Genomic DNA, 15942 nt, shown 5'->3' with positions numbered 1-15942 from the left:
ACAAAGGTTGCCACATATCAAAACGGCAACGAAACCATGGATCATCTAGAAAAGTTGGGTCTAGAGCAAAGTAGTCCTTATGCAGTAGCCATGCTCCAGAGACCCTATCTTGATTGATCACTTTTCTTCCTTTGATTGAGTCCTTGATGTTCAGAATATGCTCCACCCGCGGGTCCATTTCCTCTCGCATTCTCATGGGCATGATCATGTCCACTTCTTCGTCCGAATCCAACGAATCAAAGAACTCATCTTTAATCATTTTATCAAGCCCCGTTGGTCCATACTCCTTGTCCGACAAAGCATTGGAATTCATGGCTTTCCCTACAAATAAATCACGAAAACCGAGTTGGACATTCAATCGAACACATAGAGCGCAAGGGGTAGCCCTAGAGTTGCCGAACGTACCGCGGTGGCATCCGGGCAAGCGACAATGTCCATGGCGGCGAGCACAGGAGAGGACTTACGTGCTGGTTCTAGCGGCGTAGAGGCTCGAAACGGGTGCGGAGCAAGGGTGGCGTCAGAGCTGTGAGACGTCCGACACGGAGGAGGAAGATGAGAGGAGAGGAAATGAAACCGACAGGTCGAGGGGGTGGATTTGGTGTAATTTGTGATGGGGTAGCCCTGTCGGGTCTGACGTGCCGGACGTGCCCGGGCATCCCTATATCTGCCCCTCATTTGGGTTGGATATGAGGGGTGCCGGTGAGCCCAGACGTTTGAGGCCCGTTTAATACGCTCGTCTGTGTCGATTTTTTATCGGTCATTGACCAGGTCATCCGCGTGGGAGTTTGAGGTGGGTTTGGAGCTCGCTGTTGTAGATGCAAAAAGTAAAATTGAGCGGTTCCGACACCTAGGGGCAGATCGCTATCCGTCCGTCCTGTCTAAAGATTAGTGCAACACTGTGCAATATAAAAAGCTAGTCATTTTGCTTTGAGAATACACAACTATCAAACATGTCAATACGTTACGCGAGGTCCCATCAAAGTCAGCTTTTAATTAGATGGTACAACGTTTACATGCATGTGCTGCCATTCTCTCTCTTCTCTCTTCCAAACTAATTCATCCATTTATTTCACCTTTAGTAACTTAAATCATTCATATCTCATAAACCAAAATTCCGATTCCAAAACTTTTTATATATTTGAAGTCCTGTTGCAAAGACCTTTAAAACATGACCGATTTTGGATACATTTTAAATCGGTTTAAAATTCATGAAACATATTTCACATAAATCATATCTATTTCAATATCACATTTTTGTAAAAAATATTTCACTCTTCTCGAATAAATTGTTACACATTTAAAAACAAATCAGTTTCGTAAGATGACATGTTGGTTTCATATTGTTTTCATTTTCAGAACCCACATTTCACTTTTCATAAGCTTGTTTCACAAAACTGATATCTATCTCAATTCCACATTTTTGGAATAACATAATTCTCTCTTTTGAAATAAACTATTACACATTTTTAAATAATTATTTTCATAAGTTAACATTTCAGTTACATATTATTTCCATTTTTCAGAACCCACATTTCACTTTTTACTGGCTTGTTTCACAAAAATCACATCTATTTCAATTTCATATTTACGAAATAACATGTTTCACTCATTTGAAATAAACGGTTACACATTTCCAACTAATCAGTTTCACAAGATGACATTTTAGTTTCATATTATTGTCATTTTTAAAAGCCGCATTTCATAAACATCATATAATATTTCAGTTCCACAATTTTCAAATAACATATTTCACTCTTTAAAAAGTGTTAAACATTTCGAAATATTCAGTTTCATATTGCTTTTTTACTTTCAGAACCTAGATTTCACTTTTCACTGGTTTGTTTTCCCAAAAATCACATCTATTTCAATTTCACATTATTGCAGAAGCATATTTATCTCTTTTAAAATAAACCATTACACATTTCAAAATTTTCAATTTCACAAGTTGACATTTAGTTTCACATTTTTTTCACTTTCAGAACTACATCTCACTTTTCACTAGCTTGTTTCATAAAAATTACACCTATTGCAATTTCACAATTTGAAAAAGCATATTTCGCTCTTTTAAAATAGACCGTTACACATTTCAATTTTTTTAATTGCACAAGTTGACATTCAATTTTTCATTTTTTTTCACTTTCAAAACCTACATTTCACTTTGCACTAGCTTGTTTCACAAAAATTACTCCTATTTCAATTTCACAATATTGAAAAAGCATATTTCGCTCTTTTGAAGTAAATCGTTACACGTTTCATAATTTTCAATTTCACAAGTTGAGATTTTAGTTTCACTTTCAGTAGGGGCATTTTACTTTTCACTAGCTTCTTTCACAAAAATCACATCTATTTCAATTGCACATTTATGAAATAGCTTATTTTACTCTTTTGAAATAAAAATGTTACATACTTCCAAATAATTAGTTTCACAAGTTGACATTTGAGTTTCATATTTTGGTTTAATACGTTTATTATGTGAAAAACGTTATTCACATATTTCTAGTGAAATCGGTTACGATTTTTCTAGTGAAATGGGTTTATTTCACATATGAAATGTGAAACGTCGAAAATTAAATGTGTTTGAAATATATCCAAGATTGGTCTAGTTTTAAAGTTCTTGACGCCAAGAGTCCAATAAAAGTTACAAAAACGAGTCTATAGTTCTATAATTGATTTAAATTGTTTAAGAGGAAATAAAGTCCATGAATTTGTTCGGCGCGTAGAATGAGAGGAGAGTCTTGCATGCATACCGTCCCTGACAAAAGGTGTACTTTGGGGTCCATTATGCTGCTACTGATTTGACTAAAAATAAAGATACAAAAAATACATTTGTGCTATATATCTAGATGGGCCATACCATTTCACGAATCTCAGAAAAAAGTATACGGCCTCGTATCTACTGGTACGTGACCCAACGGCGCAAAATGACTTTGCCGCTGTAGATGCTCTTTATGCGCCTCGGTCGTGCCTCTACTGGCTTGTTTGTACGAGCATGCTCATTTCCATCTCTTCCGTGCGATCCATCGGGAGGACAGACCACCGGTACGCACATGAGCCAGTTTACCGGTGTGCACCCTTTTTCTTTTCCCGAGAAATTCAAAGCAAGATTAGTAGAGGACTAGAGGATTAGGCCGGAGATTAAGCGGAAGCCCTAGGCCACCTCTTGCTGTCCCGCACGCTTGCCGACCCGGCCAAACCACTACACCACGCCACAGCCGCAACGCACCATTGCGCACTCGCTGGTTCGTACGCGCCCGGCCCCTATTTAACCACCGTCTCCCCTCCAAGCCCTGCGACTGCGAGCACCGTCAACCCTGGTTTCTAGTACCTCGCAGCTAAGCTTCCATATGGGTTCGAGAGTCTTTCTTGCCGCGGCCGTGGTGGCCGTGGCCGTAGCGGCGGCGGGGGCGGACGTCGCGGCGGACCGGGCGGAGTGCTCAGACAAGCTGGTGGCGCTGGCGACGTGCCTGACGTTCGTGCAGGGGCAGGGGCAGGCGCCGACGCCGGATTGTTGCGGGGGGCTGAAGACGGTGCTGCAGACCAGCCCCAAGTGCCTGTGCGTGCTCGTCAAGGACCGCGACGATCCCGGCCTGGACTTGAAGCTCAACGTCACGAGGGCGCTCGGCCTCCCCGCCGCCTGCAGCGCGCCCGCGAACATCTCCGACTGCCCAAGTACGTTCTCCGTCCTCGAAGCTTGAGCACTATTTCTACTGTAGAAGAATCTGGAACGATATGTATCATCGCATCATATGGCAAGAGAACTAACAACTGCATTCATGTTCATACGGAGTAGATGCATTTGGTTGATGTTAGTGGGATCATGATGATGTGCTTCAGTTTCTAACGCCACCACCGCTTAAAGCAGCACCCACATAAGAGATATGCTTTTAGGCCCGTAATTTGTACGCTCGACCACGATATGCTGGTAGCAACGTGTCAGAACATGGGGGTTACACGCAGTGGCGGAGCGTGAAGCAAATCAAGCGGGGACCAAATGGGATCACAAACAAGATATAACCATGATGATTAGCGAAGCCGGGGAATTAGAAGAGAGATTAGCACGAGGACGATGCCGGATTTCTCACCGAAGGGTGGCGCCAGAGCCCGGGATGGTCACGCCGACGCTCCACCAGTGGTTACACGGGAAGAGGAGGAAAATATCTCGCCCACCACCGGGAGCGTCCAAATTAGCGGCCTATCAGCATTTCCCTATGCGGGCCATGAATGCTGTTGCCACACCCCTCACTAACGACGGGTATTGTGTAGCTTAAGGAAAAACAATGCGTACACTAATAAACACATACTCCCTCCGTCTCAAAATAAGTGACTCAACTTTAGTATAAAGTTGAGTCTTTCAACTTTAGTATAAAGTTGAGTCTTTTTGAGTCACTTTTTTTGGGACGGAGGAAGTAGTACATATACTCATCCTGATGAACATACATGCATGTACCATTGTCTTTATAAGCATCTTCAAGAGAATGAGCTAACGAGTCTTGAAATTGACGCATCACAGACGTCTCACTATTGACGGAAACGTCGTTTCCCATAGAAAGAATATCCTGTCTTTACGAGATACCAATATTGTGAGTATAGTTGAGATGCATGTGTCGCTATTTGTAACCCCGCAAGAAGAAGAGAAGTTGTTTAGTACTCCCTCCGTCCGGAAATACTTGTAGGAATGAATGTATCTAAGACTATTTTAGTTTTAGATGCATCTATTTATATCCATTCGTGTGACAAGTATTTCCGGATGGAGGAAGTACCTTGGCCATGATCACCGGTTAAACGCGGTAGGTACGAGCGTTGCAGTCGTTGACATGTGGTCATTGTTCATACATGACATGGATGAATTACATTATCACATGATAACCTTTACTACTAGGACTAGGAGTAGGATTTATAGCACTGCGGGAAAGATGTAAGCTCATTTTGTTTGCTGGTACTAATTAACAAAGTGTGCTCTTGTTGTGGATTCAACGTTTCGTTTACAGGGCTACTGAACCTGCCGCCCAATTCCAAGGACGCGGAGGTCTTCGAGCAGTTTGCCAAGCAGCAGGCAGCCCAGAGCAGCCCAAGTGAGTTATTCTCCTCCTATCAATTGATTGCTTTACAATGATTTACTAGTTATGTAATGGTTCATTAAATAAAAAAAGCAAAAGAAAACGGACAATTGTTCCCGCTGAAGAAGGGAGTTGTATAGTGCAGACGCATAATTGATGATGTGCATGCACCCGTTCAGTCGAGTCGATCAGCTGAGACTTATTAATTGTGAAGTGATTGATGCAGATTAGCATCGCCAACAATCTAATTACAATTAATTTGACGAAAGCCAAAAGAAACTGTAGGACCGCTACTGGACAGCAGTGCAGCTCGGCGTTGGAGCCTGACGCGACGTGCGACATTTATGTGCTAGAACCAGCCCAACAGTGCTGAAGTAGGAGTGTCATGTGACGTTAGCTAGTAGTAATAGCAATCTAGCATGCCTCCAAAAATATGGAAGACATATCACTACACGGCATAAACCTGTTGCATCAACTAATTAAAGATCGGCATAACACACTACTAGTATAATAGTCTTCTAAAGATTTTCAACCAGTAGTGATGACGGTTTGCTCTTTGGAATTCGGAGCTAAATAACGTGGTTGATGTGATGTGATGTGATCTCCAGGTGGCGCGTCGAGTGCGCCGAGCACGGGCGCACAGAAGAACGCGGCGGCGAGGATGAGGTGGTTGGGAGTGGGCAGAGTTGGTGTGGCCGCACGCGCAGCGCCGCTCCTCTTCTTCGCCGTGCCTTTCTTGCTCCTTGTGCGCTAAATACAGAAACGGAAGCTGCAGGTCATCATTATTGTGTACATGGACCGAGAGTGCTTGATGAGTGCAAGCATGGAGCATGCGTGCGCCTGAGTTTGTGTGTGTTATCTCTTAATTTGCGTGTGAAAAACTGAACCGATATGCAACGAAAAGGGTCTCTACTACATACATGTTGACGACTGGGATTTCTTTCCGGGTTATGTCTGCCTGGTCATTTGTAACAGACATATCATGTCAAGTAATAAAATTCCCTCAAAAGGGATCCATATACTTCATGTCACCGATCAATCTATCGTGCCGCCATTTCTAAGGCCAACTCTAACAGATCCCTAACAAAAAAAATAGAGGATGATCTGCTCGAGTAAAGTTTTTTTTTTCGAGAGTACGCCTAGGCGTACCATAGCTTTATAGAAGGCATAATTGCAAGTACAAGAAGACTATCACTCGCTGCGAACAACGAGCGTAGCACAAACACCACCAGGCATGTCCACGGACAGCCACCAACGACCAAACAAAAATTACAAAGCAAACACGCATGTCCTAACAGATCACGACATCGCGTCTCGACCAACGCCGAGCACCTCCAAAGGCCAACCACTTCCACCGAACTTTGCTTGTCGACGCACCATTCACCCCGAATGCCTAAGAGAAGGTGGCAAGTGAAATGGCAGGACTTGATCAGATCCAAGGAAGACATCGTCTTGGACGCACCGGCGATGGCCGTACATAGCGCCGCCGAGGATCAAAATAGGACCACGATGAACACCGGAGGAGAGCAACGAGGAACCAAGCCATGTCTCCAAACATGATGCTCTCAACAGAGTAACGACGTCGGAGACGCCGCCATCATGCCAATCCGATCGAATCGAGGCTTTCGCCTAGAGACAACAACCAACTCCACACAACGAGGGAAATGACGAATGCACCTCGGCGACGCCTCCAAGGAAGGGGATGACACCCACGAGCGCCATCGCCGCCGGCCCGGCAAAAGCCATGCAAGATTTTTATCCGATCATCGCACATCTCCACACCTCGAATGAGTTGGGTAGCACCGTCCAAGAAGCTTCGCACCGCCGCCACCATGGCACGTCGCCGTCGTAACTGCAAGGCTGAGGACTACCGACAGACCGCACGACAGGGAGAAACGCCGCCCACCAAACACCTTTTGAGGAACCACAGCCACCACACCTCCCGGCAAGGATCAGACCGCCAACGGAGGCTATCACCTACTCCAAGTGACAGCCTTGGCGACGACCCAACACCTAGCCATCCCATGTCCGCACCACCGAGAGAGCACCGCCGCTCACCACACAACCCAGAGGTGGCCCGGACGCCCGCTGCTCGCCAGGAACTCCATCCTAGCCGAGCCCTCACAGCGCCGCCATCAACCTGGACGGTGGTTCACGCCGCTGCTTCCGGTACGCGCAACCGCCTCCAGTCCGCCTCACCATATCGCTGCAGTCCCCACCAAGACCGCCTCATCTCCATGCCTCCTGTCTGTGCTCCGCCGACGACCACCACCACACTGAGCCCCCATCGCAACCGCCAGCACCACCACCGTGCCCAACAGCCATGGAGGCCCGGCGTCACCACGCCTGCCGGCAGCAACGCCCGAGCCCCGGTCGTCCAGATCCAGATCCAGAACCAAAAAGGGCGGGACCGGGACGGGACCGAGCCCTCAGGCCATCGCAACCGCAGGCAGCACCGCCGGACGGGGCGCACACCACCCCCACAGCCACTGCGCCGAGCCGCCGCTGGGCCTTCGCAGCACCACGCCGCCAAACGCCACCGTCGACTGAGCATCGCGCCATGGCCATGGAGTGGGGGGCCGCACCGAGGAGAGGCCCCGCCGCCACCTGCCCTGCCGGGGCTTTGCCCGGCAGCGGCGCACGACAGCGGCGAGGGGGAGGGAAGGGATGTGGGGTGGCTGCCGGCGGCGAGTCAGGGGTTCCCCCCATGTCGCCTCGAGGAGGGACGCGGGGGTCGGGAGGGTCCGTGCTTTACCGAGTAGAACCTCTGTTTCCTGGTGATCTACCCGCTCGAGTAAAGTTAGTGGAGCAAACTTTTGCTTCTCTATAAAGGTGGTCGCACCTAGCCTATCCCCTAAACTTAGTGGAGTAATTTTTTTATTTTTGCATAAGTTTTGTGTCCCCGCATGAACTTCAAACACTTCATAATGTATATCATAAAAACATTCAAATTAAAACATGCATATCATAATTGTTAACAAGCATATAGTTTCATCATCGTGATTTTCAAATTAAAACATGCGTAATTCATCCAAAAGGCATCACTTCAAACAAAAACTTTAATCCAAAATCATCACAAACATAACATGTGTATGTTGTGGATCGAGCCAACAAATGACATGCACAAACTCAAATAAAGTCCTCGCCGAAGAAATCATCACCGCCATCACCATCACCATCCTCTCGGCCACCATCATCGCCGCCATCACCATCCTCTCGGCCATCATCATCACCGCCGCCACAACCACCATCCTCTCGGCCACCATCACCGCCACCATCCTCTTGGCCGCTATCACCAACACCACCATCCTCTCGGCCGCCGCCATCACCACCACCCCACCTTCCCCTCGGCCACCACCACCACCACCATTTCAAAGAGAGCCTTCCCTTTTGGTCAAGATCTCCCCACGAGTGAGAGGCAATCTCCACCTAGGCGGCCTTTGTCGCGGTTGGAGCCTGCTTGTGGCAGGTGGAGCTTTTTCATCCCCAACATATTTTCGGCGCGAGTGGCATGGGGGTGGTTTTTGGCGGCGCCAAGCCAGCGGCGATGGCCGGCGGGGTAGCGGAAGGGTCTTGCTTGTCCATTCCGGCGATGGGGTCGGTCATCGGCGGCGACGACAGCGCATGAGGAGGCAGCGGTGGGAAGGATAGAGCCACGAGGGGCGGGTGAAAGAGGCACACAACTTTTACTCGACCGCGGAAGGTCGAGTATACTTAGGCGGCTTGGATGGAATTTTCGGTGGGGGAGTAAAAAATATACTCCCTTGTATATTTTAGGAGTTCAGCTAGGTGCGGCATAGAGGAGTAAAAACCAAAATTTTACTCCTCTAAGCCAGATAGGGGATCAGCTAGAGTTGGCCTAAGGTGCCTACTTGCCTGATCAATCACGTGCATAAGTTAAACATCACACAGTTACAATCCAGGAGCATTATAAACTTTTCATAAAAAACTCGAGAAAAGCTAAGGGGACATAAGTCGAAAAGAACATGACTGTAATTTCATAGGCTTTTATCCACAACTATTTCCGTGAGGCAGCAAAGTTTAAGATATTTCTGAAGAAGCTCCTACCAAAGAGAAGTGTCCATAGCAGGGCGGAGAAAGCTCATAAGTATCTATAACACGTGATTGATGTGGAGCAAAAAGTAAGGAGGAAGTTTTAGATACTTCCAGTAACTCAGGCTTATGTTATGCACCTATAATTCCCCTCCTCTCCACATATCAGTGACGCATAAAAACTATATTCGATGGTGCATCATATGCCATCGATCCCATTTTGCATTGTTTAGTGTGTTGGGATATCCTTCTAGTGTGGGATAGAAGCCTTTAGGTGGCCTAAAAGCTATGTTAAAACTCACTACGCATTAGGGTTGTGACATAGGGTCATTTTGGTTTTGCACAAGGGAAAAGGGAGAGGTTAAGCCTCCTATCTAGTAACTACCACCAAGGGTGACGAAAATCAGGATAGTCTCCATTGGAGAAGAAGAAGAGAACACCAAGAGAGAAAGGGAAAGAGAGGGAGATTGAAGTAAGAGCTTGCCACGAAGCAATGTGATCTTGTTTCCAAGGTTGTGAAGTCCAGATACACTACCATGTCTCCTTCAATATGTGATTCTACCATATTTGATGAGATTGTTTCAATCCCTAGCTCCCGAGCCACAAATCTTGTTGTTATCATCCAAGATAGCGAAATCTTGATGTACGAGAGCCTCCGGTGCTACACGGAGAAGAAATTGTTGATCCGCTAGTGGTTTTTACCCCAACTCGGAGTTTTTTTTACCTAAAATTAGTGTGTTGTTGTTCTATGTGGTTCACCTAGCACCAAACACATCTGAGTATGGATGTCTGATGTGTAGTGTCATGCTAGAGAAATTCAAAAGAAGTGTTAAGTTTCGTCCTAAGTTTCGGGTGACCAAACTTACTCCATATATGTTGATGTGTATGTTTCCTTCTGTGTGTCAGAGAAATGATTTGTGAATTAGTGCGTAGAGGTGGTGCTGAAGTTAGTTTAGTTTGCTGCAGTTTATGAGATCATCATCAAGTGTATGCTAATTTCCAATGGAGTGTTGTCAGAGCTTTGGTTGCTCCAGAGGTTTGTCAATCCCGGTTTGTTGATTGTTGCTGCAAGTTTTGCTCACAATGGCTATGGAAGAACGCATTATGATAAGTGGCTTGATAAGACTTGATCCTCCCAATTATTCATTATGGAATCCCATGATGGAAGACATCCTTTATTGCGATGATTCCTATGAGTCAATTGTAGAAGATGCTATAGTTGCTCAACCTCCGGTTCGGCTTCGGATCACGGTGGCGCTCCTGGTCTTGATCTGCGTCACATGGGTGCCCGGGGCGGCGACCCTGGGCTTGGCGGTGGTGGTCATCTCCTCCGTCAGAGGTGGTCGACCTGATGCGGGTGGTCGGATCTCGAGATCTGTCATCTTGTCCTGGTTGCGAGTCGAGGAGACATAGTTGCCAGTGAAAACTGAGCCGACGGCGGGCGATGGCGGCATTCTGCGCCATTACCTTGATGAAGGCATCGTCGTGTAACTACTGTCGACCCACTCGTGCTGCTCCGGGGGAGATTCTAGGATCTGGTTTTCCAGATCGGACAATGGCGGCGTTGTGGTGTCGTGTCTCAGCATCGTTTGTGGAGCGGTGTTGGAAGATAGAAGCAGGAGGTGGAGCGGCTTCGTCTTGCACGGAGCTTTAGTGGATATGTCAAGTCATGCTTGGGCGATAGGTCCTACGCTATGTCATGCCTTTTCGGCAGGTGCTACACACGACAGATCTTCTAGAGACTTCAAGCTATGTCGGATAGTGGTACTTGGCGGCATGATGCTGCGGTGTACCGGCGGCGACTGCGACATGCTCAGTTGTTGGCGCGTAGGGAGATGGTGTCGTTGGGCGCCGTGGCGACGACGATGGATGGCCAGACAAGTAAGGATGATGTAAATCTCTTGAAGATGAGTCATCGTTTCGATGATGATGGCGACTTCTAAAACATGTGCATGTGGTGTATGCTTTAGGTTAGCTGCACCGGCTGTAGATTCCGATACATTATTTGGATGGATCGGCGACGACACCGGTTTTAGATATGGGGAGTGAAAGCACTCCATATTATTGAGTTTATAGGTGCGAGTGGTGGTTTAGGGTGGCTTTATGTATGTTCATGTCAAACCTTTGTTGAATAATTAATAAAGATGATTGAATGCATTGATTGATGCAGAGGCCGAAGGTTTAAACCTCTTTTTTGAAGAAAAAAATTGGCTTGAATTGGACCTTCTATTTGATACTAACTGCGTCAAATGGACGAGTAGCGAGCGAGCACGCTGGCCCATTCAGCGCTCCTTATGCAGTGACAAGGTCGAGTCCAGCGATTAGGTAGACTGAGTATTATTGCGGCTTGGACACCATAGTGATTTTTCCTAGTGGGTTTTACGTTTTCCATGGGTTTTCTCTCCCTTTTCTTCAAAATCACATGAAACAATTTATTTGTAAAATATTTTTTTGGAAGGCGGACATTTTTTGAAATTTTTAGACCATTTTTGGAAAAGGTTCAAAAGTAAATCTGATTTTTTGAATATTTTGTAAGAATGTGAATATTTTTGAAAATTACAAACATTTTGGAAATTTTAACATTTTTTAAATAATGAAAAAATCAAAACCATTTTTTAAATTTTGAGAACATTTCCGAAAAATGCAATCATTTTTGAAAGTTTGAGAACATTTTTCAGAAAAACTATCACTCTTGAATTTTTGAAGATGTTTTTATAAAACATTAACATTGTTTGAAATTCTAAATATTTTTTTTGAATTTTTTGACATTTAATAAAAAATGTGAACAATTTTGATTTTTGTAAACATATGTAGAAAAGAAAACGAAACTGAAAAAACAACAGGAAAGGAAAAAAGAAAATTCAAAAAACACCGAAGTAAAACCGTTAATATAACAGGAAAAAAGACCAAATCAAAACCTTCTAGAAGTTTCTAAAACCGGATGTGTTATACCTAATTGGGCCGGGCCATCTATCTAACTCGTTCCCTCGCTTCGGCCTGTGTCTTTTGGTGACAGTTTGACGCAACTACCGTCAAATAGGAATTACCTGGTACATTTTCTCATAAGTAAAGTATTTTTTAGTTTGAATGAGTATACTTATTTTTGTTGCTCCATATAGCCCACATTACTGAAAATTACCGCTCTCTTACTTACTCTCCTCTCTCTCTCTCTCTCTCTCTCTCTCTCTCATATTTATGGAAATGATAAGTCCCAAAAGTTCAGGATTTGACCATGGCAAATTGAACGTTTTTTAGACAATTTTAGTGATGCGAGGATGACAAGTTTTGTCGACACACACGGCAATTCCCTGGCAGAAAATACACTACACATGATTTTTCCATGCTTGCGAACTAAACTTTTCATCCTTGCGTCGCTAAAATTGCCATCGAAAACGTTCGATTTTCCATCGTTAAATTCCGAACATCTGGGCGTTAACGAAGTCCTATATTTATGGTAATATGTTCTGAGCCACTACCTCTGGAACTAATAAAAACACCTCAGCCCAATATACATAAAATCCAAATGAAACAGCTGCCTAAAAATGAATGAAAACAGAGAAAGCCCAAACAGCCCAACACAGAAGCAGAAATGGCAAATGCGAGAAATGGGGAGCTCCTGTGTGGCGCCTTCAGCGCCACTTGGGGAACTGGCACCTGAAGCACTCCTCCTGAAGCAAAACCTGAAGCACCCCTCCTCGTGGGGCGGCCTAGTAAGCTGCTTTGAAACACAGAAAAAAATAAAAAAAATAAACAGGTTAATTCCTCACTTCAATTAGTGGGAATAACACAGATGGGAACAGTTGGGTGTAGCCAACAACCACTAGACCGTACTAATTTATTTGTCCATTCTAAGGAAATAGTACTATTTGGCCCTTTCTTTAGTTAACATATACTATTATATACCCAACATAATTTATATGACAGCAAAACATGAAATTAAAATAAATTCCTTAAACTAGTGAAAACAACCATGAATTTTAAAAAAAAGGTTTGTAGAAATTGGAAAAAGTTTGCGGAAATGAAAAATGTTCGTGAACTTGAGAAAACTTCAAGAATCAGAAAAAAAGTTCATCGATTTGAAAAATTTCATGAATTTTGAAAAAAGTTTATTGAAAATAGTTCATGAAATTTGGAGTAAGTTGGCGAATTTTAATAAGAGTTCACGAGCTAAACGATCATGCATTTGAAAAACGTTCATCGATTTGGAAAAAATTCATCACTTTTAAAAAAAGGTTCACAAAGTTGAAAAATAATAATCATTTTTTAAAAAGTTCTTCAATTTTTGAGAAGTGATCGTCGAATTTGAAAAAAGTTCATGGATTTAAAAAAAGGTTCATCCAATTTGAAAAAAGTTCACTGATTTTATAAAAAATCATGGATTTTGAAAAAAGTTCATCGATTTCTAATAAAGTTCATCAAATTTGAAAAAAATTCATTGAATTTGAAAAAAATCATCGAATTTGGAAAAAGTTCATCGAATTTAAAAAAAAACTTCATTGATTTAAATAAAAAGTTCATGAATTACAAAAGAAATCATCCATTTGTAAACATTTCACGCATTTAAGAAAAGAAAAGAAACAGGAAACTAAAAAAGGGAAGGAAAAATCCCGCAGAAAACATTGGGGGCATTTTCTGTACGTATAAAAGGAGGAAAGATTGTTTGTATGCACCAGGGGCGGGGATGGGGTAGTGGTTAGTGGAGTTAGCTCTAAACAAAGAGATCACAATTTCGATTCCAAGCGAACCTTATCGGCTGCTACACTGCTGCTTCGGCTTATCGGGCGCAATTCCAAGCGAACCTTACCTCCACATACCCACAGATCATCAATGCATACTTCTGTCAGTTTTGTTTCAGAAACCTCGAAACGGTTGACCACATCTTCTGGTCCTGCCCTTTCACCATCACAATTTGGAACAACCTCTCACTTTGGACGGGCTGTGAAGCATTGAGTATGCAATCTGATGGCCAAACCAAAAGCAGCACCGATCGGATCATGAGCATTGTGGAGGGCACAAAACCAGAGTTCAGAAAGGGCATAAAGTCCCTCACGATGCTAGCAGCTTGGGAAATTTGGAGGCACCGGAACGACTGCACTTTCAGGAACAAAGAGGCATCCGGGAGAGAACTTTTGCAGGCCATCAGGCGAGGCATTGATCTATGGAGGCAGGCCGGAGCGACATGCCTGATGCACCCATTCACGCTGCCACCAGAAGGGATAGGCTGAGCTGAGCTAGTGTTTTGTTTTTTTTCTCTGGTTCCAAACCATGTTTTTCAATTTAATCCTTTGATCGTTTCGATCTTCTTCATGTATTTTCAGTTTACCCATTGCTCTCTGCTATGATCAACATGAAAAGCCAGCTACGCTGGATCTTTCAAAAAAAAAAAACAATTTCGATTCCTGGTGTGTCGCACTTTCCCTCACTCTGCTGGTCTTCAGAAAAAGTAATAACCGGCGCCTGCAATGTAGAATGCTTCATATCGGATGCTGCAGATGTTTGATGAGGGTTATATAATTCTTACTTAGACGAGTTAGAGAATCCAATATGCTAATCAGTAATCACAGACTCGTGGTTCGGAGTGGTATGTGGCAATCAAATCTGTACTTTCCGCAGCAGTGCATGTACATGAACCGATCACAATTTAATTTGTTCCAACCCTTTTTATTCATCAACCGACAACAATTTAACAGTCCACACCATAGATCATACGCATACAGCTCACAAGCTTTGTTTTCACTTGAGTACTTTTATTCTATATACAGTATTCCATCTGCCAGTAGAGTACTTCGCTTCAGTACTTGGGCAATTCAATCTTCATCAATCTGCCGGTAGCACCAAATGTACTACCGACTCCCGAGACGGTCGGCAGGTTGCATTCCGCCGCCGTGACCAGCGTGGCGGCGAACGCCCTCTGCGCCTCCCTCGGGCAGTCACGACTGTCACCAAGGCGGCCCTCCACCACGTGGCCCTCCTCCACGCGCACCCCATCCATGAGGACGCGCAGCGCCTCGCACCGGCAGTAATCCGGGACGGCCGCCAGCTCCCGGCAACACCGCTCCTTCACCAGCATGGGCCGACTGGGACCGCGGTGGCAGACCCGTTTGATCACGTAGGTGTGGCAGGTGGCTAACGCGTTGTGCGGGAAGGCCACCCCTGGCTGGCACTCGTCCTCGACGCTCTCCAGGGCGGCCGCGGCGGCGAGGACCGAGAGCAAGACGGCGCCGGAGAGGAGGAAGCGACGATGGTTGGATGCCATTGATAGTTTATTGGTCGTTGATTCAATCTCTTGGCCTAATGGGCAAGGATAGTGTCCATGATCTGCAGCTAAGCAGCTACATGTATGGATTGAGAGAGGCAAGAGATAAGAGTGCAAAGCGCGCAAGTAATGCTCATTTCTTTCTTGTTGGCGTTTATTTGGAGGTTCTTGCAACTGAATTTGGAACGCTCCCGCAAACTCCGTTTTCCTTCGACACATGTAGTTTACTTTCTGTTTTCTTTGGATAACATTTTTCCCATTTTCCCCTTCCGATTCCCCTTTTTCTTTTGTCCTAGTCTGCATGTGTTTCAACAATACAATATCTCACTAATGTTATTTTTAAAATTTTCCAGGAAATAACTAATTTTTGTTTACGGTCTATATTTTTGTTTTGATTGTCATGCTTTTGTTTCACAGAAATATAGTTAACACGAGTGAGTTTATCATATTTGTTCGTGCAATATGAAACATTTCCAATGTCATGTGAATTTTTTTTCCTTGAATAGATGAACGTATTATAACGGACGGTGGTACATATTTTTATGAAAGATTTTTTTTGATATGGAACATATTTTC

The 15942-nt window shown here is 44.5% G+C and overlaps 2 protein-coding genes across 2 annotated transcripts; one reads left to right on the top strand and one right to left on the bottom strand.

Annotated features, from left to right (window-relative positions):
* The first annotated feature begins 3262 nt into the window (after window positions 1–3262).
* On the top strand, window positions 3263–6088 carry LOC119325972 (protein YLS3-like). The gene is made up of 3 exons (XM_037599692.1): window positions 3263–3669; window positions 4989–5072; window positions 5666–6088. Exons 1-3 carry the CDS (start codon window positions 3345–3347, stop codon window positions 5809–5811), a joined length of 555 nt encoding a protein of 184 aa, XP_037455589.1. The 5' UTR covers window positions 3263–3344; the 3' UTR covers window positions 5812–6088.
* An 8659-nt stretch (window positions 6089–14747) lies between these two features.
* Window positions 14748–15472, bottom strand: LOC119325969 (alpha-amylase/trypsin inhibitor-like). The gene has a single exon (XM_037599687.1). It carries the CDS (start codon window positions 15364–15366, stop codon window positions 14902–14904), a length of 465 nt encoding a protein of 154 aa, XP_037455584.1. The 5' UTR covers window positions 15367–15472; the 3' UTR covers window positions 14748–14901.
* Window positions 15473–15942: the final 470 nt, after the last annotated feature.

Source organism: Triticum dicoccoides, chromosome 6B (assembly GCF_002162155.2).
Source record: "Triticum dicoccoides isolate Atlit2015 ecotype Zavitan chromosome 6B, WEW_v2.0, whole genome shotgun sequence".
NCBI lineage: Eukaryota > Viridiplantae > Streptophyta > Magnoliopsida > Poales > Poaceae > Triticum > Triticum dicoccoides.
This window is presented reverse-complemented; position numbering and strand designations above follow the sequence as displayed.